We start from the raw sequence: 25440 nt of genomic DNA, 5'->3' as shown, positions 1-25440 counted from the left end.
TCTCACTGGTGTTAAAAACAAGCACACCTCCTTCAACAAGAACAGGCGCCTGCTCCCAAAGAAGCTGCAACAAAGTAGCGTCAGTGAGCACAGGCTGGAACGGATGCTCAACTGTCCTGACGCCGAATTAAAAGCACAGAAATGACCATAATTAGAAAATATGAGAAGGAAGCAAAACAAACCAAGCAGTGATTATTATCCTACTCCAAAAAAAAAAAAAAAAAAAAAAAAAAAAAAAAAAACAGTCGTTTTTGTTGATATATTTATATCCGATCAAAGTTGGATTTTATTTTTTATTTTTTTAATTAATCTTTCCCCAAGTTTCGCTTCGTTGTTCAATCTGAAATTCTCCAAATTTATCTATCCATGTTTGATTTTTTTTCCTATTCTGTGGAATAATCAGGATTATTTTTTTTATTATTCGGTTCGTCGTACACAGGTTGGGTTTTATTTTGAAAGTCCCCTATACAATCTCTCCCTCCCTCTGCTCATGATCGGGTTGCCGTGACGCCATCTTGAGATCGTCCCGACCGGAGCGGACGGACTCAGGAGAACCTGCTTGTCCATAACTCGACACCTTTCTCTGCTTCGGGGATTAATAACAGCGTTTTCGGCGCTGTGCTGCAATTGCATCGTGTTTTTACGCTGGCCTGTGAGGCTCTGTACTCGAGGGCGTCGTTTATCGGTTGTTTCTGGAGCGGCTGGAGCCGTGTTTGTGGCCAGGAGGCTGGAGCTCCGGACCGACGGGCAAATCCTAAACCTCTACACGGGAATAAGCAACAAATATAATTACTCGAATCCGGCGTGTGTTTACTGTATAACAGCTGGAATGATATTGTTATATATGAAAATATAAATATCCTGAAGCTACGAGATCGAGCTGTAACTGGAGAAGTTTGATCAAACAGCGGAGTGGCCTGGATTTTTAATCCGATGGATGCGCGCATTTCCCGGCTAAAGCAGTGCTCTGCGCCTCGCTTCTGTGGCTCCGGAGGTGCGTTGTGGTTGTAGCGATATAACAGAGCTGGAAGTGGATCTACAATCCCGGCTTTGGTGCCAGCCTGTCGGCCTCCATTCTGTCTTTAACATCGGGAAAACCAGCAGCCTCCCTGTCTGTTTTGGCTCCTTTAATCTGGAATATTTTGGATTTTAAACCTAAAATGCTAATTTTGCAAGGACTGAGCTCCTTGGAGCTGCAGGACGTTTTATAGACTTTTGAGTTTTTTGCATTTTGGAGGTGATTTTTGTGCTGTTTTTTATTGATTTTTAATTGGAGGACCAGCCTCGGATGGAAAATGGGGGGCGCCACCAAACTGGCCTTCGCAGTTTTCCTCATCTCCTGCTCTTCAGGTGGGTGTGAAGGGTCGTCGGTGGGAATCCCATCGTGACCTCTAAGGAGTGCAATGCGTTGTTGATTTGCAGTGTAATGTAATGCAATGCGAGCCTAAAGGGGAGGCGGGGCATCCCATAATGCCGCTGTGCCTCATTAGTGCTGCTGATGTTTGCATGTTGCAGATGTTGGGAAATCTTCCACATCTTTCTTCTTTATTCTGTCCCTAGTTTGTGCTAATTTTATGCTAGTATTTCCAAATATTAACGCAAATTACACCTAACAGATCAAAGGTGGGGCCATCTCTTATAGCTTCCCTGCTCGTTAGTGATGTAGATGTATAAGCAACATAAGGTCTGGTGACTTTTCAGGGTCCATTAGTGAGCTGCTGCCTGGACCCAACAATGCAAACATGCCCAGTTTAACCAGTTTGATGGAAAACATATTTAGCTTATAATCAATATAATGATAATAAACATCTCAATAGACAGTGGCTGATTTATATTCCCACCAAATGCTGTCATTACTTTGGGTTTTGTGGATGTTTTCCACTGGTTTTTGGTAGTTGTATAGAAGTTTTTGATGCTCAATACAACCGACACATAATAGGAGGCTCTGTGCCTATTTAGAAGTTAGGAAATCTGAGGTCTTGGGACTTTGAAAGGGTCCGTCTGTGAGCTTAGCTACCTTCATGTTTAACTGTAAAGAGTTATGTTACTAAATCTGAAAGAAACTGCTTTTCCATTGCACTTTTCTATCTCAAGCTTGTGCCATTTGTAGTCCCCTTTTTTTCCATCTTTTGGTAAATATACAGGGAAGCGTGTTACAAGTGTATTTTGTGGTCTAAATAAACATAAACGGGTCAAATTTGAGGTAGGTTGTTGGAAATGTGTTATTTTTAGGTCGTTTACTTTGATAATACCAGTGAATTTAGCCTTAAATTAATTTTTAACCATACTTTTATAAAACAAGGATGGTATGGTTTCAAACAAGTTTGTGTCAAACTAATTTGTTATTTTAAGACCCGTTTGTACCTTTAAAACACAAGGTAGAAAGATCAAAGTTAAGTTTAAGAAGTAAAAATGTATTTTAATTTATAATATATGTACATTTTAAGCTTGTATCTGTTTGGTTTTGTCTTTTCTTATAAAAGCAAGCTTTAAACTCCTGCTTTTTATCCTTAGATAGTTATAAGTATGTTATTTTCAGTAACTTGCAGCTAAAATAGTGAAATCTTTTTGTATGTCAGTTTTTCTACTCCTTTACTGTCGCGTCCCTTCTGTGTTCACAGGTTTTTGGTAATAATATGAACTAATGTGACACCTTCAAAATAAAAGCTCTAGCTCCTGTTTATCGTTTTGACTTAAAGCCGAATGGAATTTTGCTTTCACTGCTGTGACTTTGTTTTCAACACACGAAAAGGTTGTCCTCTGCAGACAATTGTTGTTTCAGGTTGGGTTGCTTTTTTTTTTTTTTTTTTGTCAGATTAATTCACCATTGAGTTATTTTAAAGGACGAAATCTGTTTGTAGCTCTTGGCTCGATCCTTCGCGGTTAAAAGATTTTCTGGGTGATATGTTCTCCAGATGTCTTCAATGTCAACTAATCCTCGAAGACTGTAAAGGGATTAGGATGCTTACGTTTTAACCACATAAACAGATAAATGGATTTAAAAGCTAAACACATTGTTTAACAGAAGAAGAAAACTGTTTTAAGTTAGGTCGTTTTTAAAGGATTTTATTAAGGCAAAAAAAAAAAAACGGATTAATGATTTAAGCATAAGAATTTAAAATGGCTACATATTGAAACTCAGTTTTTTGCTGATAATGAAAAACTGATCAAATAATGTCAGTTTTGGAACGTCATGACGTGAGCTATAGTTAGCTTGAGCGGGAAAAGGCCTGCGTTTACCATTTCATGACAGTGTACATTTAAAAATAAAAATAAGAAATTCTTGGATTGCTCACAAACACAAGATTGTATATTAGAGACGCACAATATTGTATTTTCTGATTTTTACCGATTTTTTATTTTCTTTCCCCGTGACATCAGTTATTATTCCTTGTAGAAAGTAATAATAATAAAAAAAAACTGCAACTTGCTTTATGTAAAACATGTCATATTTATCCATGATAATCATTTTTAAACAAAGCATTTACTGGTACTATCTACTTACATTCTCTATTTGAGTGGTAAAATTACAAGATCCAAGCATTCTGTCTCTACGTTAGGAAAAAAATCAAACCGCTTTTAAAACTAGTAAATCCAAAAAAATTTGAGATTGTTGATTACGGCTGGGCGATACAAACCAAAACTCATATTTTGATATTTTTTCTCACAACGGCAATATAAGATATTAATCTTGATGTTTTTAATTCAAATGAAGTATTACCAGCAAGACAATTGTTAGGTAAATGTGTTGATGCAAAATTCCACACAGGTACATTTATTAACAAACAGCTGCACAATATGTACCACTTTTGTTTTTTTCTCCTCTAAGGGACAGCACGTGTGAGTGAGTTCTGTAGTGTGGCTTGTTTAGGGTTAGGACACACTCAGTGATCTATCTAACTGTGCTTTTCATGCTGTTACGAGAAGTAGCGAAAGCAGTGACTCCGAAAATTAGTATTCTAATGTAAAATAAGCTATAAAATAAAATATATGTTGATACAGGGCGATATTGTAATTTTCTATATCCCCAAAATAAAATGTTCATATATCTTTAATCTCGATTTAACGACTATATATCTATGCAATGTTCGGTATTTAGCATTTTTGACGTGAATGTACGAGTTTCAAAATTATACATTTTCTTTGCTTGTGACACTTAAATTCGTACGAAGAAAAATTGAGTTTTATCGCAGTCGAATTCTATTTTCGCTCCCCGTCTCCTGCTAGCTTAAAAAGGCCGACGTGTACATTTTGATACATTCAAGCAGCATCTCCTTTGTGCTTTTCACACGTCATGTGACGGTCACATTTGCTTCTAATGAACTCAAATGGGTTAGAGTGGGAACAATAGGAACTCGCCTTGTTCCCTCTGCAGTAAATGTGTCACTTATGTAAGAAGCAGCTGCTGTGCAGGTGACTCGGGGATAGCGTTTAACTTTCTGCAGCCGATGGAGTCTCACTTTGGTGTGTTTGGTCGGTCCACTGCAGCAAGATTCACACAGACATCGATCCTCCCGCTCGGCCGTGTAAGGTTACATCCATGTAAGATGCTCCTCCAGCACATCTGATGATTCAGTTTCAGCTCTGCTACACATCAAACTCCACCTGAAACCCGAGCCGAGGCCCAGAGGTTCTGCGCCGTGAACTGAACACAAATGTTGAAATAATGACAATTGACATTCACGTTTCCACGGCATTCACCTGTTTCCGTTTCATTGGCTCTCCCTAATTTGATGTCATTACTGGCTATTCAATTTCCCCATAATTATGCCATACATTAAAATTAGGGGTGCAACAATTGCAATTTTTTAATCGATTGCTGATTTTTTTTTTTTAAATTTTTTTTTTTCTTCTTTAAAAGCCTGACTTGCCGATCCTGATTTTTTATTTTTTATAGCAGAGCATACACCTTGAATGTTCCTATCCTTTTTTTTTATTGTAAATATTGTACAATATCCACGAAACAGTACAAACTTATTGTTTTTAACTGCTAAATATATATATCTCAAATATAACATTACGTAGCGTGAGATTCTGCGCGCAATTTGACATGTGCTTCACTTTACCTTTTAACGACAAAAAATATCATGGAAATGCGTGACATGTAGGTGAGGGTTAGTCCAGAGTTTCTCCACTTTGGGGTTGTGGCCATATGTGTGGTCGCCTAAAATTTAAGTGGGGTCCCCTGGAATGTTTAAACAAAAAAACAGTTACTTATGAAAAGTTTTAATTAGGGCTGGGCGATATATCGAATATACTCGATATATCGCAGCTTGTAGTCTGTGCGGTGTTGAAAATGACCATACCGTTAAACTCGCGGACTTTTTTTTTTTTTGAAATGTCATCTTAATGACAACATGCACAAAAGGGCACTATTTGTTTTAAAATATTGTAGTGGCATTATGTACAAAAAGTGCACTTTAATTTTGTGTTTTGAAATGCCATGTGAGTTGCATCCTGCACTAATGTCTTGTTTTGAAATGTCTCTGTGACAATTTTGCACAGAACGTGCACTTTCTGTTGACAATTTTATGTTTGAGCCACTCACTGTTTAATAAATACAGTTATGTCAACTTTGACTTAGTTGTGATATCCCCTTTTTTGCATGAAAGTTTAAAATTGGCATATATTAATGCAGTATGATCAAGAATGTTTTAATGTAGACATATAGAATCATCATACTGGTGTGATTTTGTGCATCAAAGTGTTAATTCAAGGGTAATGCAAAATATCGAGATATATATCGTGTATCGTGACATGGCCTAAAAATATCGCGGTATTTATAAAAGGCCATATCGCCCAGCCCTAGTTTTAATTGTTTTTTGTTTTTCAAATGAAAACTCGACACACAATCTTAAAGAACTATATTATATACTTTAACTTTGTCAAATGTTAGTCTTGTTCAAATAAAATGCAGAAAAAAGAAAAAAAGAATACAGTATGTCACTTTGTGTGCTAATCCTGGCTAATCTGTATTTGTTACAAATGTGATCAAAAACGAATTATAGAAAGTAAGAAAAAATTGGCGTCGCCAGAAATTTGTGATATGCAAATGGGGTTGCGATCCAAAAGAGGTTGGGAACCACTGGTTTAGTCGGTGTCAAATTGCGATTTCTGCTTGATTTCATTTTAAAATAAATACATTAAATATAACTATATTATGTTTCCGTTTCGTAAGTAGATTACATAATTTCCGTCAGTTTTCTGCGGTCACTGGAAATCCAAGGCTCTGCTTCCAGATCATAGTGGAGTATTTTATGTTCTAATTAAAACATCTTGTTAAAGATCTCAGTGATTTGACGTCAACAAACAACAAACGTCTGTTTGGAAATCCTGAAGTGAATTGTTTAGTCAGAGCATGCAAACAAAATTGGGAGCATTTAAGGCTGTAAAACCGGCTTACAACCAGTATGAAAACATTAGATTAGTAAAACAAAACAAAAAGAAATCTACTGTTAGAAACAAGTCCAGTTAATAACTTAAGGTTAATGTAAATAATATAATGAATACAACACTTGAAGTCAGACGGACATAGCGATACCAGTGAAATAATATCAGTGGGTGTAACTTTAATTGTACAACCATTTTTTTTGATTGAATGAAAGAAAAACAATACTATCAGTACATAGAGGCGGGATCATAACCAGAGGAAAAGTAAATAACACAATAAACTGTCATTGTAGATGATAGGGAAGAAATGTATTCATTTGCCAATATTTAATTAATAATGATAATAGTAATTTATCATTTCAAAAAGGTGGACCTAAAATTAAAAAAATGAAATATTGAAAACAAAAAAAACTTAAACGTTATTGTAGAATAAAAGGAAATTCATTGAACAATGATACACGTGGTTATTGTTTTTGAAGGACGGAGATTCAAACTGAACTTTTTGTGTTACTGTAGCGTTGGAGGATGCTTCAGACTTCTAGTACTCTGAAGGCTGCGCCGTGCGAACGCTCTCAACACTCAACTGTTACAAAAGAACCATTTTTTTGCGTGCCTACTGCCTAATAAAGAAAGCAGGCTCTTGTTTGACTGTAGGGGAGTTAATATGAATAACCATGACCTTTCTGCAAACAGAAAACTTGCTACACTCGGTAAACCACACTCGGTAAGAATTTGCTTATTATTAAACTTCGCACATGTGACTGAACGGTTCTCCCTAACCGGCTGTAACATCCTGCTGCAAAGTGTCGGTTGTCCCACTTTTCCCTCTTTCCATCCCTAATACTCTCGTTTGAATTATGCATCAGGCTCCAGAAGCACAGGTGTATTTGTTAAAGCCAGATGTAGCCCCGCGTTCCCACTGGGACTAACTAGCCAGACACTCCGTGCGCTAACTCGGTGAAAATGAGGTAAAGCCTCGACCCCTTAAGCACGCGGGGGGGGGGGTGGAATTACAGCCCTCAAGTGACCAGAGTGCTTGTTAAATGTAGCCTGATTTCAGGTGTTTGGCGCCTCGTGCAACAAGAAAGGAGGATTTAACAAGCTAGTAAAGTAAGACCCACGCGTAAAATTGAGCTACAAAGGAAATCGTACAAAAAAGACGAGTCTTTGGGGAGTTTAAAACTTGGATTATGACAAACTGAAGCCTTTTGTTAGGGAGACACAATAAGAATCAGTCAGATAACTTAAAAGCCAATGATGGTATATTTTTAAATATTTCTTCAGCCTTTTTACCTTATTTACTTTTTTAACCCTTTTTTTATCCAATGAGCCTGCTCAGCCAGCGTAGCTACATGCTAAGCTAACCAAAGCATGTAAAGGACCAGTTCCTTTACAGTCTCAGAGGAAGACGGCACATTTACAGTCTGCAATACATGGAATGCAAAGATTCCTCTAAGTTTCCTTATCCTTCACTTTTATTTTGAAGGAATATTAAACAGCCGCTGCACAGACTGACAAAAAAAGCTCTGTTTTATATTTGTCTTGATAAGGTGGCAGTACATTGGTATTTTTACTGAATTACTGTACTTGTGAGTAGGTTCTTCCCATGTAACTATTTAGTTAGATATATTTACTAAAATTCGTTAAGTTACAAAATACACATAGGCCCTCTAAATTTCAGATTTTCCATTTCCAATTTTTTAAAATTCAGTATATTTCCGTTATACTGTTATATTCAATGTATCAAAAATTATGTAAAAAAAAAAAAAAGGTTAAATGGATAGAGGTTTTTGAATGTTGTCATTTCCAATTCTGTTGGAGATTTATTTGCGTTAGCTAATCAGATGTGAATTTTGGCTTTGAAACGTCCTGAAATTGTGTCATATTTCTCTGTTGTATTTGCGCCGAATGCACACAAGATTTGACGTCTGCTCATTTGCTAACACTTGAAAAAATGTGTTCATTAATTCAATATATTTGTCCATGTCATATAGCTATTTCCATTTTAGGAGATAAACTCATATTTTGTGTAAGATTTGAATTGTCTCTTTTCCCCACCCGTTTACGGTGGTAAAGTTTGTATTATATTATATAAATTATATTGTTTTTTAAATTTGTTCTCAGCCATAAAAGAAGGAAATGATCTGTTGGGGAAAAATCCTTCGCTCTAGACCAGATCAAAACCCATAACTCTGTTTATCTAATTCGTGAATGGCCTTAAAGATCACACAGATTATTTAAAGTCCAAAAACAAACCAACCACATTAGTAACTCTCTCAACTTTCACTGTGAACCAAAGCCTGTCATTATCCGAAGCTTTGGAGATCTGTTCCAACCTGCCCCCATTGGACGGGGTGTTCAGGTTAAGTGATTACAGGAAGTTGTTGGTTTATTTCCCAACTGCAGTAAATATTATGTCATGCTGACAGGAGTGAGACATGTCAAACCATGCAAAGGTAGTTGTTCATTTTATTAATTCAAGATTCTTTAAGTTTCTGTACTAAAGTCACATTTTTTTGTTTTTCTTTTATGCAATAGTAAGGCTGATTTTCTGTTATTGCATAAAACCGTAATTGCAAGAAATTCACGGCCTGAAACGAAAATGTCAATATTGTTGTTGTAGTTTAAAAAGAAACTACTAAATTCAGAGAAAATCGCACTTTTCCCATTGAACAGGTGGGCGACGTGATGAAAATTCAAATCAAATGACATGGAAAAGTGTAAATTCTAACGGAATTGGGGGAAATTATAAAACGGAGAATCGGAGGTTCTACTTTCACGGATTTAATGTAAATATTGGCTGTCTTTTGATTGTTTTAACACTATTTAAGTATTACAACGGTAGTTAGTGATTACATAATATCAGAGGTCCTAACTCGTGGTTGTGGACATGCATTTTTTCTGGATAGAAGATTTTTGCATCGGCTAAAAATGTTATGCAAATATTTTTCAATAGTTTGCCTATTTTCAACAGTAGGTCTGATACGTTGACAAAGTACTTTTCTTACACGGAACAGTTTGAACCACTAAAATGGTACCCAGTGGTCGGCCTATGGCTTACTTTGTGCATGTGACTAACCGTCCTTGTTCCAAAGCCTGCTGGGCTCATTGTAAGTCAGGCGGTGCCTTGAGTTAAAAGTTAAAAGCCCAAACGCAGACCAAGCGTAGATCTATAATGGGAAGTGGATGAATCGCTCCTGTAACCATTACCGACTCAAATTAAAACAAATGAGAGGGAGGAAGGTGGAGCGTAGACAACATCACCTCTGGAGAGGAGCCAGGGTTTCCCTTAGTAGATTTTTTCAAGAGTTTTAAGATGTAGATTATCGAAGGACCTCCATTCATAGTTATAACCCAAAAGGGAATTGCAGTATTGGTGATATGGATTGTTTACAAAATCGATCAGAATTGTATGTTACATCCAAACAGTTAATAGATTTTCACATAACAAACAAAATAAATGCTTTAGTCGCCTTAAAAAAAGACTTTCCTTAATGCTAACAGACAGATAAGGAATATATGTTCCTGTCAAGGTAATAATCACAATTACTGAGCCTTTAATAAAAAAGCCCATTAAATGTAACCTTCCTCTTGTGTTAGCTTTCTGTTAGCATCTCTTATGATAACAGGTTGTTGTTTTGCATCTCATTTGATTCTCACCTCTTGGTTTCCTTGTTCGGCTTCCTAATCATTGAAATTATTGGTATTAATATTGTTGATGTGGGCGTCTGAGCCTTTTTTCTGTCAGTATACCATCACCCCTAGATTTCAACTTTTTTTTTTTTAAATGGTATAATAAACGGGTAAACTTGATATGAAACACATTTTAATAATGGTTTACTACATAAGTCTATGTTTAAACCATATAACTATAACAGGGTTCCCTAGGTTTGCATTTAATTACATGTTCATGCCAATTACAAACTACAAATTAGTCAATTATCTGAACTCCATTACGATTTCAACAGCAATAGATTTTTTTTCAGTTACAATTTCAAATATTCTTATGTCATAATTGTAATTAATTACCAACTACACAATTACAATTATAGTTGACTCCAACCCTGGCAGTGGCCGCTTCATATTTCATATTTAATGGGGTCTTCTCAGGTGACCGATAGGGAAGAAGTTTTCGATCCTCTGGGAATCTTTGGCCTCATTTTGTAGTCAATACAACAACGTCCATCCCTATTCTATATAATATAGCTCTTATTTTGAAGTGTTTCTCAATTTCTTAGCCTTAATGGAAATACGCTGCCATGCCAAAATTGAGCTGTTCTTCGCTAGCTTTTAAGATTCAAGTTTTCCTCCTTTTAGTGTTTTTTTTTTTTTGTTTTGTTTGAGTCTAGACCACTTGATGTGTTGGTAGCTCTGAGATGGTCCAGAATGGTGCTTTGCTGTAATTAATGCATCCTGCAGATGCTGCTTTATGTGCTAGGGAGGGTTGGAGTCTAGACAGGCTGGCTGCTGAGACGGAGAGGCCGGGCTTTGATCCTTGATTAAAAACTATGAGCTGTACATTCATCTTGCTCTTGTTTCAGACTATCTCAAGGGTCCCAGCCTTTTTCCTTTCCTTCTACATCCTCATCCATCTTCTGCTCAGATTCCTCACTTTCACTAAGGTCGTTGCAACCTCTTATCACGAAAAATCCCTTATGGGCATTGGCGTGTGGTCAGGAGAGCTAGATATCAATGGGAATTTTTTTTTTTAAATTATGATTTCAACGGCATTTTTCCACTTATCGATTTATTTTTCACAAAATTCCCACAATTTTGATTGGTCCTACCTTCCTCTGTCACAAACTCGTTCCACTACCTGCCTCCTCTCATGCTACATGTATGAATAAAGAAGGATTGTACAGTAAACATGTCAGTTTTTGCTAAAAGAAGCAAAGATTAGAGCCCCCCTATTTTTGTGTCTATTTTACCATTTCAGTTTAATTTTCATTGCACTGGCTTTCTTGAAATAAATGTCATTACTTGCTTTTAAACTTTCCGAAATCATGCCAAACATGCTTCATGCAGTTAATTATTGTTATTGATTTTATATTTTTGCTAAATCACATGAGATTTTGCTGGAGATTTGATGGGTCCATCTGGCCACCCATTTTACAGTGAAAAAATAATCATTGAAATGCACAATATTGTCCCAAAACATGGAGGTAAGGCTCTAGTCTGTCTCATATAGCTATTTCCATTTCAGGAGTTGACGTCCATTATATTAGGAGGTTTCATAGCAAGATTTGTGCACATTTGACTACCCGTTAATGGGGGAAAGTTCTGTGTAAATGTGGGATGTTTTTACAAAAAAGTTGAGGGTTTAGTCCATGTAATGATGATATTTCTCCTTAATTTTGTAAACAATTAAATTCTAAACATTATTTAAAATACATTAATGATTAAAAAAAAACATTGGCTTTTCTGTTTCAGGAAATTAACTGTAAGTCAGAGGCCCTACATAGTGCGCACATCAAACTGATATGTCGTTGTATTGGCTCAGTAGACCATGAGTGATTAATTTTTATTTCCAAAACAACAACAACAGATGCCCAGTGGGAAAGGATTTCACATTGACACGCTCCCAATATATACAGTAAATTAAAAAAAAAAACCCAACATATTTTAGACATTTCGGACTTTTTCTTTGTTTTTTGTAGCTTTACCAATAAATCAAGTTCACAGATTTAGGCAACAACGTGCAGAGTTCATATATTATTAAATCTTAAGGTCACTGCTTTAGGGTAACGCTGTCCCAAATAATGGATTGGTTTAATGAAAGCCAATCATTGGCTTGTCAATCCACCAATACCTTGACTGTCACTTTCGCCCCGCTGTCTAATAAAGCTTAAATGTCATTCAGTATGCACCGAGCTGTAGAAACACCACCATTCATTCATCAGTAATGAACACAAAAACACAGCAGCGTAAATCGAAAGCAATAAGTTAAGAAAGCAGAGCGGAGATCCATCAGGAATGCCTGTTCGATACTTGCCCTGACACGCCGCTTTCTTCTTCATCTTCTTCATCCTCCTAAGATTGTTTGAACTTGATCTGTGCTTTGATACCATAGCATCAATGACAGATTGGTGTTTGTTTGCAAAGATAGTGCTTCTCGGACACTTTCTGTAAATGTGCTCATGCTTGTGTTAGTTACCGACATCCAGGAAACCTGCTCCTACGTCACCCATTTCAGAATGGCAAATTTAAAAAAAAAAGGTTTTTACTAAACAAAAATTTCACATAGCATAAGAGACTTCATTATATTATAATGTATATATAAAGAAAACTATAGTTTATATACTTTTTTCTTTACTTTTTTTTTCAATTTAAAGTTTACTTTTTTTTAGAAAATATAATGCAATACAGAACAAAGTGCATTAGATCGATTGATCTTGTGACATTTGGCTTAATTTCAGTGTATTGTTTTGTTACGCTGATGAAGCATAGAAAAATAAAATTCTTAACATGAGTTTTCTCAATTATTTGCTATACATCTTATGCCATATTTTGGGAAGTTTAGTACATCAGTAATGACATCAAGATTTGGGAAAGTCGATAAAATGTGAAAGAATCGGGATTGGGGAAAATTATCATCATCATTCTCCGCTTGCACTGAAATCATGCGAGGTTACGTAGCACGATTCTTTATATCTCAATTGTTCTTACACTTACTAGACATCAGGCCACCCAATTTACAGCAAAAAATATTGTGGAAATTAGAGGTCGATCAATGATATTAAGGGCTTTTAATATCTGACATATTAGTTGATAACCGATAGATTGGCCGATATATGACAGGAGAACATTGACATGCACAGGATATATACTGTACATGGCACACATTCTTATAATACCGAAAATGTAATTCAAGACAAAGAAGAAGCAGAACGTGCTTCCCATACCATGCATATAAGGGTATATTCCATATCAGTGATGCATTGAAAATTCGGCCACCAAAAAATAGCCCAAATGTGCGTTTTTGGCCGAAACACTTTTTTCATCAAAACAACGCGGCAAAACCAGGATGTTGTGATGTCGCAACAACACCGTATTTCAACACATTTGAGCCCTAAAGCCTCCTTTAAGCAGAGGTTGAGAAGGAGTGAAAACAATGAAAAGTTCATCAACAACTTAAATGCACTTTGTGTTTTCATGAGAGAACATACAGTATTTATTTTTTTCATCTTTCAGCAGCCCAGTCAGTTAAAGGCCTCTACAGTATTATTTAATGTATACATGAATGGGGTCAAGTTAAACATTTTATTTTATATTGTACATTGTTGGAACCTCAGTGCTAAATATACATTTTGATATTTTTTTAAATGGATTTATTCTTTGAAGCAATAATAATTAATGCAATTGCAATGCTTTAATTTTAATGAGGTTAGTACATATCTATAGCCATAAATGCAATGGTACTAATTAATGGCATGATAATTTTATTCGGTGTTTTCTTTTTTGGCCTTGGTTTTCTTATTTTCTGTTTTTGGTTTCGGCCAAGAATTTTCATTTCAGATCATCCCTATTCCATTTGTTATTGCAAAAAAAATATGGCCAGTTCCGTTTCTGGAGGTGACCCCCATAACTTTGTCAGTTTTCCGCTACAATAGAAAATCTGAGGCCCTGAAACACTAAAGGTTGACCCGTATGAACAACTGTGGTGTTTCTATTCATTTCTGATGCAGAACCTACACATTAAAGTACTTTAGACTGCACAAGGCTGCTTCCCTCGATCAGCTCCACTTTGTGATTCGTGCATAAAGCACACAGAGTAGCTTCACAGCAGTGCATTATGGGTAACGTCTCCTACCGAGATGGCCAGGCTTCACAAAGAAGTGGTCCCCTCATGTATAATGGCTTGTCTACAGCCAACTTCCCTCTTTTATTCTGCTCTCATTGATTGCCTGTTTTATAGAAATGAATTGAAACGGTGGTGCTGCAGTGAAGCACACACTTCACATAAATCCACAGAGTGCACGGTAGGGGGAGGGGGCTCTGCATGAGATAACAAGGCACTTTAAGCTGCTCGTCCTGCAAGGAATGTACGGTATGCAGCGGGCTGGCCGGTACGCACTCCTTGTACAGTCGGAGCGGATCGGATCGGAGCCAGGTGCTCCCTGACCTGTCCGACAACTGGTCCCATCAGCACTAATTGAGGCGGAGACCAGTGGGCTCGGACATTCCAGCTGGGATTAAAAGGATTGGATTCAGTTGCTGAGTGCGGTGGTTTTTAAAGTCCCCTCCCCTCCCTGACAGGAAAAAGAGTACAGCCTTTGTGAGGGCCTAACACGAGCCAAGCTAACCAGCCCGTCTCTGTCATGCATCTTCTGATGGAGCGTTAACGTAGATTTGTGTAAAACATTGCATCAGGTCAGACTGTGACGATATTTAGAATTTCTACACCACAACAGAGAACTTAGTTCTTGTTCTCCAAGCGGAAAACACAAGAATTAGGCCTCAACAGTAAATACTTTAAGACCGCCAGCACTAATCTTGCCGTGTAGGGCCTCAAAGTTTTATTATTATTCATTTATTATAAGTTAGAGTAATTAAACCCCAAACCCACTTTTTTCTGCTCAATACATATGTATTTGGATTTTGGCGGCAAGTTTTAGTGTTTTTCTTTTGTTTGTTTTTTAAAAGAATTGTGTATTTTTGTTATCTTTTAGAGTGTGTTGGTCATTTTCTGTGTGCATGTTTGTTTTTATGCTGCTTTTTGTGTATTTTTGTAGTCTCTTTGTGTGTTTTTGGGGTTGCACAAAACCAGTTGCCCGTGTCTGCTTTTGCCAGTGCTGTGCAGTTTGGAAACATAGTGAAACCAGTTTAAAAAAGAACCCAAAAAAGTGGGTAGGCGGTCTGGTAGGTGGCTGGAAATTCTATGAAACATCTGTTATTACAGTCACGAGTAGAAACATAATCCAAACTCAAGCATCCTTTCTCTGTAGTCAATTTTTGAGTCGTTTTGATGACTGTTTCGGATCACGTCGTTCATTCACCTCGCGCACACAGCCTATATTCATTGTTTATTAAAGCAACAACAACCAGTTTGACTTCCCACTTATCAATCCAAACCAGCATCTGTGGGATATGCAGGAAAAAAGGGTTCGACACGGGACTTGAAGGATCTGCTGATAACGTTTTGGAGCAGATACCACAGCTTCTCACATCAGAGACCTCAGTGTTTCCTCACACTCTGCAGTACAATTCAGTACTCGCCGCCAGGCTTTAAAACAGTAGGAACTCCACACACACTCTCAGGCAGTAACCTCTGCGAGCTTCCCTGAGTGTCTCCGATGCTCTCAGCGCTATAAACGGTGGAGAACGTTTTTATCTGAGCTGCGCTCCAGGCAGGCGGTGGGAGGCATTTCCAACTCACCGCGCCCACCATCAGGAGGTGGGAGTTGAGCTGCATACAGTGGTTGTTTTTTCAAATCGTGAGACTTTATCATGAGTGTTGATTTCCCGTACCGTAGAATCATTGAGGGTTCACCCAGTCGCAGCGCGTCAACACACTTAACCTCCAGTTAAGTCTTTGTTTTAACCGGCTTTCTCTAAGAATGAAGGAATCTCATACCAGCCAATATTCCCACATGTTTGGGTTAGCTTAGCATGTAGCGGTGCAGGGTCAAATTATCTTTACCTTAAATGTAAATTCAGTACAGAAAAACATATTTGGATGCTGGACTTGGATAAACTCACTTGTTTCTCATTTTTTTTCTTCTTTATTTTCATTTGTAGTTTTTAAAAAAATCTTATTTCAAAAGTAAATCTTGTGTTTTGCATTTACAGATTTTTTTCTCCCCTATATACATTGTCAAACTTTAAGAACAGCTATTTGTTTTTAATTTTATAATAAAATGGGACAGAATTGACACACATACACCATGAAGAATGTTGCCTTTAAGGTCTGTTGGAGTTTTCACAATCTCAGATAAACCTTTCTCACTTCATACTAAGAGATACGTGTTAATTTTCCAAACGTGAGCTGTAAATAGTCACATCCAGTGTTGGATATTTGACAGAGTAGTATTGAATTGTGTCAGTGGGAATAAATAACCGTGCACTCACAGCCTGAAGCCTGACTCCTTTATTGTAAAGATCGCAGCTCGTAAAGTTTCCCACACCAACCAACGCCTCTTTCAGCCATACATCACCGCAAGCTCCGTTTTATCTCGGCCCCGGAAGCTGATGATTAGTTGATCCTTAGCACAAATTCCATCATAACGAACAATCCCCTCTGCTGGCAGCCTCACAAAAAGCCCTGATGAATGGCTTGTTTACCTACTTCAGTGCACGCAGCACTCGGTTCAGGCGCCAAAACACCACTTCATTAGCAATCTGCCGATCACGGTGAGATCACTGATGGGGAAATGAGTTATTTGCTTTTTGTTTCTGATGAAACATTTCCAGTTGCATTCATTCTATTAAAAATAAGGACTATAATGGCATCTATGACACTATATTGAACATCTCAAATCCAAACTGTCACAGGTTTGTCCAAAGGGAAACAAACAAATAAACACAAACTTAATGATATTTTGGATTAAAATACAGGTGTTTGAAATGATCATGTATGGAATCACCACCAGTCAATGCCCAAAATAATGTAAAAACTCTGAATGTCAGAGTGGATTTAAAGGCTTAGAGTGAAGGATCAGGGAGGGGGAGAAGGTTTATCTTGAAGCTCGAGTGAATTGAGAAATGGGTCAAGAGTTTAGACGCCTTGCAGCGGGAAACGTTGCCAAAAAGTCCTCTGATGTAGGTCACTGTTATCCTCAAAACTGTGCTCCAGAGCTGGGCTGCCTTGTTTTCCTGGCTTTAGGTGATGCATGGACTCCATATACGCTTAAAATCAATATTTTTTTTCTCTTTCCATTTACCCCCCGCGTGAGCTTGGCTATTTAACTGAAGCATATCCTCTCGCTCTGCCATTATTATCAATTAACCAGACATGTTGATTAGGCCTTAATAGCGTGCCGCTGCTTTTAGCGTCTTTATTTTCCCTTCCTCCTTCATTACTTTACTTTTACTTTTTTGTTCCCTTTGTTTTACTCTATTTATTTTGACAGTGACGCTTTCATTCTGTGCGAGATGAATCAAATGTATGTGCATTTCAGTGAGTCCATGACCTCGCGAGTGCTGTTTCTTTCTTGGCTTTAGTTTTTCCATGAAAGCTTTACTACAATCGAAAAAGTTTAACATCAGAGTGAAAAACTAACTCTTTTTCTACTCAAATTGGTTCCTGTAGGCATTTCTATTTGTAATCGTGCAATTGACAATTAATTACAATGATGACGTGATTATAGTTGTAATTGTAATTGAAAAAAATATGTTGCTCTTTGTATTGTAATTAAATTGTAATTGAGTTCAGATATAATTATACACAATTATAATTGTGTAATTGATTAATAATTCCAATTATGGTGTAAATATGATCATAATTGTAATTTTAAGAATCTGTCGCAGTTGTAATCGTAATTGAATTAAGATGATTGACTTTGTAATTGTAATGACCATGTACAATTTAATTAAACACAAAACAGGCCTATGGCTTACACATAAGTAATTAATAAATCTTAAGATATGTTTCATAGGACATAATAGAAGATAGAATGATGTACAGAGTTTATATTTATTGCTAAATTCCAACTCAAATTTAAATGTAAAGATGCTTATAAATGACATTGTGCACACAATCATCACAATGCTATGTGAATAAAAGTTAGTAAAATTGAAATTGAACTTTAGTAATTGAGAATGTAATTGTAATTGACTCCAACCCTGGTGTTGACTCTGCATTTGGTGACATTATCCGCTTTGGTGAACTCTAAACCGGTGCTTTGTCACTAGATTGATTTCTTTACTTTCTATCCGCTTTGCAGCACCTTTTCCGTCTCAGGTCACAGCAGTGATTGATTTGAACTTAACTTACACCTGAGTGCCATTTCTGCAGTTTCCTTTGGAGATTTCCACCTGAATCGTGGATCTGTCGGGGCCACGTCTTAGTCTCAGAGCAAATATTAAAGGCATCCAGACCTGTCATTACTGTAGAATAAAATTTGAGCTGTTGACATTTGTTCTTTCTGAACAAATTCTTAGCAAAAGGAGGATTCTGGGTCAAAGTCGCTGATGAGGAGAATTGTGAAATAGTAGACTGTTGGATGAAACCTTGAAAGATGTGGAGGACACATTTTTCAGTTCTTCATTGCTTTTTTCATCATTACCACTATCTATTACTATCTCATTTTGATCATTTATCGTAGTTTGATGAAAGTGCAGCTAAAGATTCATCAAATGAGCTTCGTCACTGAAAACCATTCTCTTCTCCAACATTTTTTTTCCCTCGTTTAATCACTAAAGGCTCAAACGTACTCAGGTATACTCCACGCACAACGGACTCCACGCGGATTGCCTGCGCTCCTCCGACCTTATATACTCTAGCGCAGTGATTCTCAACTGGTAGGTACCTGTACTGGTTGGGTCACGGACAGCTAGTCAAAAATAAATAAATACTTAACATGCCTTTTATTTTTAAAGAAACTTTTCTTTTGACAGGCATGCTGTAAAATGCATGTTGCACAGGAAAATGTATAGATTTATGTTTTAAAAAAGATTATATATTTGTGTTTTCAACAGCGTTTTTAAAAAAACATTAGGTTGGTTGAATTCTAAAAAAAAATTGGGTCGGGATTTAATGACCGTGGCAAAATGTGGGTCCCAGAGTAAGACCAGTTGAGATCCCCTGCTCTAGCGGACTTTAAGCGGAACGTCACAGTGGTTTTCTGTGAAATCTCCTTAAAATCATACATTTACCAGAATCCTTTCCCCACAAACCTACAGTTCCCACAATCCTTTGCGAGCCATTAACATTTTCAGTCATGGCGTCCTACACTTGTTGCTTGCTTTACAAAAGAGACAAATTCTTACTAATTCTACTTTCAGTCCTCTTTGGCCAGTCTCTCGTCTAAGCTCATCTCCATTTCTCATGTTCTGTTTCTCCACACAGCTTCAATACAAGTCGCTGTTACATTTAATACAGGTCGATACATGCCGAGCATTGTTTTGTGTGACACCAGGTACGCGGACAACTTCCGCGCGGCAGTGAAATCTGATTTGAAAAAGATTTTTCAAATCATGTTTTTTTAACAAAAGAAAAAAAAACATTTCATTGCACTAATGTATGCATAGCACGTAAACGCCCGGTCGTTAGGTGTCAGTGAACCACATCAGACATATCATATTGTGTGGTATCGGGATATGTCTTGTATCGTTATATTCATTACACTGCACACCCTATTAATCAGCAGCTCAGACTGTTTCTCTCTTTCTTTCTTTCTTTCTCTGTATGTGTCCTTGCTCGGCCATTTGCTCTTAGCCATTTGGTCGCCGGCGAACACTCGCACCTGTTGCTGTGAAATAGTTTGAGGCTGGGGTGGGAAATGGATTTGACGAGAGAGAAAAGCTGCTGCTGACCTTGGCTGCCCGTGAGGTTCGCCTCTCTCCGCTCTCACTTCCATCCACAGCTGTTGGCGTCTCTGTAAATGGACCAGTAGCACTTCCATAGCAGATGCAGACGTGAACCAGCTTCACCCGAGCAGCCGTTTTTTAATTTTTTTAACTGAAAATTGCATGATGTCTAAAGTTAACCTCTGTTACTTAAAGTGAGACCTGCTTTCTGCAAGCTCCTTAGACTCCAGACCAAACACGCTGTGTGAAGTCAATGGCTGTGCTGTCTCAGAGTCTTTTTGTTCTTGCAGTCAGGACTGAATAAAAGGGACATGAACCTCAAATGTTAACACACTTTCTTCAGGGTAAAGACGAGGGCAGCTGGCAGTCCTCGGTCTAATTTTATGTAGCCCCCGAAAGTAAACGTACAAAATCACAAAAAAAAAATCGAATTACAACATTGCAGGAAAATGCAATAAAGGACAAGAAAAAACACAGAAAATACTCCAAAAACACACAGAACTGCTAAAAAAAATTGAACAAAACGACAACGGTAATTTACAAAATGACTCCAAAATAACACAAAACAACAAAAATATACAAAATGTCTCAAAAAATAAACAAAATTACAGAAAATTACCACAAAAGTACACAAAAACACAATAAATGACCCTGCAAACCCACAGAACTAACAGACAAGCAAAACAACAACAGAAATACACAATATGACTCCAAAGTATAAAATTAGTACTCAAATACAATTTGTATGTATAGGACCTCCGATTTAGTTGGAAAGTTTCCCAAATACTGTTGAGGTTTTGCCAATTTTTTGCATTATTTCCATTTCATTGTCTTTTCATGATTTTATGTATTTATTGATGTATTAAAGTCCCAAACTCATGGCAAAAAAAGCTTCATAGGGAATGATTAAGTTAAATCTAGTAAATAATTTTATTTCTCAAAGCTTCAGGTTTTATAATGGTTCGTTCAAAATCTAGCGAGATTGAGTGAGTAGCTACACTTAAAAGTGTGAAAAAACGTGTGATATCCTCCCAAAACATGTTGGCGAGGATATTGATTTCATACAGTTATTTCCGTTTTTGGAAGGTAATTCCATTATTTCTGACCATTTTACTTTATCTCGCAATATCTGTATATACGATATGTAATTACAGAACTCTCTCCTGGTCAGACTGCCCTAAACAGGCCAGATACCATCATACACTAATAGCACACACCAAGGCCTCTGCCTGGGGAGGTTCCGCTATGTTTTGACTACTGCTAGCATCATCATACGCAATTGTCCGAATCTGACTGGTCTCTTTTCCTAAAACCCTTTGAAGTAATAAACCCTGTGTCCGCATCTGACCAGCAACCCTAAAGCTTGAATCCGTCTCATTCACTAAAACTGCCACAACAGTATATATATATATATATATATATATATATGATTAAAACTATGACTAAATCCAATGTGGCAGTCCAAATATAAACTGTTCTGGCCACGATAAAAAAATGTGGACAATATTTGGAGACCAAAGTAATGCTTTTGTTGTTCGATGTAATTTAAAACCATTTAGTGGAGCTTCAGCTGCCTTTAAAGTGTGACTGCTCACAGTCTAAACGCTGTGACAGCCGATGAGAGCAGCATCAGTGCTAAACTGACAAGCTGTCATTTCCCAGGACACCACGATGTGAAAACCCAGCTGCTTGTGAAACTGAGACCCTTTTATTTTGGCGGGGACAAAATTCGGCTGCTCGCCCTAAGGATTGGAGTTCCTCCCTTTTTTTCTTTTTTTTTTTTTTCCCTGCGACCTTCTATTTTCACTTTTATATTGCCTTATTGACTCTGAAGCACTTTCGAAAGGCGCTGGAGTGGCTTTTGTTATTACAAAATGTTTTACGGCTCCAGTAAAGAAACGTCCTTCCAACAGTTATTGATAACAAACTAAATTATCTCCTTTGTCAGAAGCCAGGGTGAAAAGAAGAAAAAAAAAACCTTTTCATCTGCGCCCTGCTCTGCTTCTGAATTTCTTTTCAAACGCTGCTTTTTTTAAGCTTTACATTGAAACAAGGTTGTTTATCAACCTCGGGAAAAGTCAACGCTTTATCAAATCTTTCAAAGTACAAAAAAACATAAAGCAGTATATCTCGACTTTTCTGATAACCAGCTTTCACTGATAACAATCGCGTTTTCTGCTGACAGACCCTCATTTTAGGAATGCCGTCTTTTTCAGGTGCCATCCTAGGACGCTCGGAGACGCAGCAGTGTGCGTACTACAACTCCAGCTGGGAGAAGGAGCGGACGAACCGCAGCGGCATCGAGCCATGCCAAGGCGAGAAGGATAAGCGGCGACACTGCTTCGCCACGTGGAAGAACACTTCGGGCACGGTGGAGATCTTCAAGCAGGGCTGCTGGCTGGACGACATCAACTGCCACGACAAGTGGGTGACACACGAATGTCCATAAAAACACACAGATTAGTCTTTATTTTGTAGCAGCTAGATTTCTGTCATTTCCTTTGTAAACTAAAACTAAGGTTTTCCCTCCCTTTTTATTTCTCATTTTTTGTCTGAAATTCCATATATATGGAATTTTACTTTCGCTTAATAAAACAGTAGGTGCTGACACTTTTTTTTAGATCCAGGCATTTCAGTTGGCAAGAAAAGTGAACTATTAATGTTCTCTACCCAACAGTAGATGCTAGGTATATTACGTAAGCGGATTAGGGCCAATTTTGATAGAGAAAATAATTTAAGGCAAATCAAGAATATGATATGTCGAGGAAAAAAGTCCAAATGTCTAGATTAAAGTCAAAATACAATATCGTGATAAAAGTCAAACGTTTGCCAATTAAGACAAATTTACGGAAGCTGACTAGGGCCAATTCACCATATACGACAATCTCCATTAAAACTGGCCCTAATCTGTTTCCGTACAGCTCCACAGGCGGGACTTAATGCTCCACCTCTTTCAAACTTGACTAGTTTTTCCTTCTGAACAGATGACGTTTATGGAAATTTATCTCTTCAAAGTCCTTCAACGCTGTGTTTATGAGCTAAAAAAGAAAGAATCTCTGTTATTAAACCTAACTTTGAAGTATAGTTAAACGCAATCATCAATGCACAGTATTTTACAGACGGCCACGAGCTTCTGTTTGTCTTACGGTGAATTAGCCCTCGTCAGCTTCCGTAGATCAGATTTCATCAGCAGACCTGCAACTTTTGTCACGATATTGTATATTGAGTTCATTTTCGAAATTTCGACTTTAATTTTGTTTTTTGACTTTTAATCTCGACATTAAATTTCTAATTTATTTACGACATTTCGACTTTATTCTTGATTTGCCCAAAATTATTTTATCTATATAGTATTTTTTTCTTTTAAGCAACCATTTTTACCTAATAATTCCCAATAATGGTTTAAAAGACAAAGATTCAGTGAAACGTTTACGTAAAAAAAATAGATTTGAAGACTAAATTTTTTTATTTTTTTATTCTTCTTTTTCACTAAAAACCGTCTCCTGGACATCCGTCGCGACTATTTTTGACGACCTGTGAAGCAGCCGTTTCGAAATGAAAATGAGAAAACAAAGGCCGAACACTGAAACACCCAAAGACATTATCATGCCAATTATTATTACCATTGCATTTATGGCTATGAATGTGTACTAACCTGACTAAAATTAATAAATTGCAATTGTATAAATTAATAATAATGTTGGGCCATTTCCGTACAGAAATTTTGGGTGGCCAAAAGTCCCCTCTCCATCTGTCGCTGCTATTTAGTTTTTTTGACAGTCAGTGCAGTGGCTGGTTCATATTTCCTCCAAACGCCATCACTTTGATGGCTTTTTTTTTTTTCTTCAGGGAACGGATGAGGAACGTTTGAGTGCCCTGATTTTGAGCGACCCAGCCTTTGAAAAGATAGGAGAAAACGATCAGTGTGTTTTGAGCTCCACTGGTTTAAATTTACAGCCTCAGTTTGGGCAGGTCAGCTCAGACGGCGCCGCCTGGCCTCCCCGGAGAGTCCGCTGCACGTCGAGGGCGGCTGCCACTTCCTCTTGCTTTTATCTGATGGCTATGCTAGTTAGTGTGTGTGTATGTGTGCGCGTGTGCGTAGGAGGTGTTTTATAATGTATTGTTTTCATGTCATGAAGGGGAAAGGGTGAAATGTCTGCGAAGAGCACGCGTTTTAACACTAAATTTCTTCCCTGTGCTGTTTGTGTGTGCGTGTGTGTGTGCGTGTTCCACCTCGTGTCCTTCACAGTAACGAGTGTGTAGAGAAAAAGGAGAGCCCCGACATCTTCTTCTGCTGCTGTGATGGAAACATGTGCAACGAGAAGTTTTTCTTCGCTCCGGAGACGCAGCCGCAGAGCGACCAGCACCATTCCACCGCCTACAGTGAGCATGTGCACACACACATGCACACGCAACTTTAGTCCTCTGGGAATCTCTCAAGGATTTTCTTTGGCTCTCCGACTTAATTTTATATTTGGCCCATTTAGTAGACATAAGGCAACACAAAATGTAAAATAAATGTAAAACCACATGCTTAGTATTTAGAAAATAGAATAAAATTAAACATTTTCCTGAAAATTAAATATTGATGAATCAAAACATATTGGTTAAAACGTAAATTTTAGTATGGGGAAAAGATTTGTGTATCAAAAAACAATAAATCACGACAGAAGAAAATCATCTGTCGGTAGATTTAAATATAGGTATTTTTTTAAATAGCCAAAATCGTCTTTTTTTAATCAAATTAATTCAAAATTACATTTTTGCATTTTATTTTCCTAAATAAGCATATTCTTATGAATTAAAATATCCCCAATAATACATCCCTAAAATATATAATAATATTTTAAATCATTATTACATTTTTACCATATAGTACTGATGTGTATATATATATAAAAAGCAGCAAAACATATTCAGACATAAATAGATATAAATGTAGATAATTTCCTATGTTTTTTATTATATCTTTTGTTTATGTAGTTAGATCATGTTTTGTTTACATAGATATCAATATTGCTTTAGTAGTGCCGGTGTGTCTCTAAAGGAGTAAACATGAGCTCCTGCCTTTTAAATGGTCCGTGCAAAGCAGCATTCTTTGACAGATGGCTCCTCCCCATTGGCTCTTATCTCTGTCAATCCCTGCCTCTAGCACGTCAGTGGCCGGTCAGCGTGGCTCGGTGATTGGAGGCCGGCTCCTCCCGTGTGGGTCGGACACAGTTCAGCGCTCCGTTATTTCTGGCAGGAGGATTACGTTATGTCACGAGATGGATTTGTTAATCCCGCTGGGGGTGCATGTGTGCTGGTGTGTGTGTGTGTGTGCTGGTGTGTGCGTGCACTGATGTGATCTCTCTCCCTGTGCTGCTAAGTAGTGACGCACTGATGGGGACTTAATGTTTTCACATGATACGGTATTTTTATAGCTCTGTCAGATCAATGATTCAAAGAAAATTGTCATTTTTAAAGCCACGTAGTCTGTTGTCACAAAACATTTTTACACAACAAACAGATTTATAAAGACTAGATTGGTAGCTTTCCTTTAATACAGATGTATATGTAATAGAGCTGTTCTTGTCCTCTGTT

The 25440-nt window shown here is 37.4% G+C and overlaps 1 protein-coding gene across 1 annotated transcript in view; it reads left to right on the top strand.

Annotated features, from left to right (window-relative positions):
- Positions 1-509: 509 nt before the first annotated feature.
- acvr2ab (activin A receptor type 2Ab) overlaps positions 510-25440 on the top strand; it is a 48105-nt gene continuing 23174 nt past the window's right edge. The window contains exons 1-3 of the mRNA XM_028464371.1: positions 510-1350; positions 22074-22281; positions 24107-24240. Coding sequence (XP_028320172.1) covers positions 1296-1350; positions 22074-22281; positions 24107-24240 — 397 coding nt within the window. The 5' untranslated portion in view covers positions 510-1295. The remainder of the gene's footprint in view (positions 1351-22073; positions 22282-24106; positions 24241-25440) is intronic.

The sequence above is a fragment of the Gouania willdenowi genome, chromosome 2, assembly GCF_900634775.1.
Source record: "Gouania willdenowi chromosome 2, fGouWil2.1, whole genome shotgun sequence".
NCBI lineage: Eukaryota > Metazoa > Chordata > Actinopteri > Blenniiformes > Gobiesocidae > Gouania > Gouania willdenowi.
The sequence above is the reverse complement of the archived record's forward strand: the minus strand, read 5'-3'. Positions and strand labels throughout refer to the sequence as shown.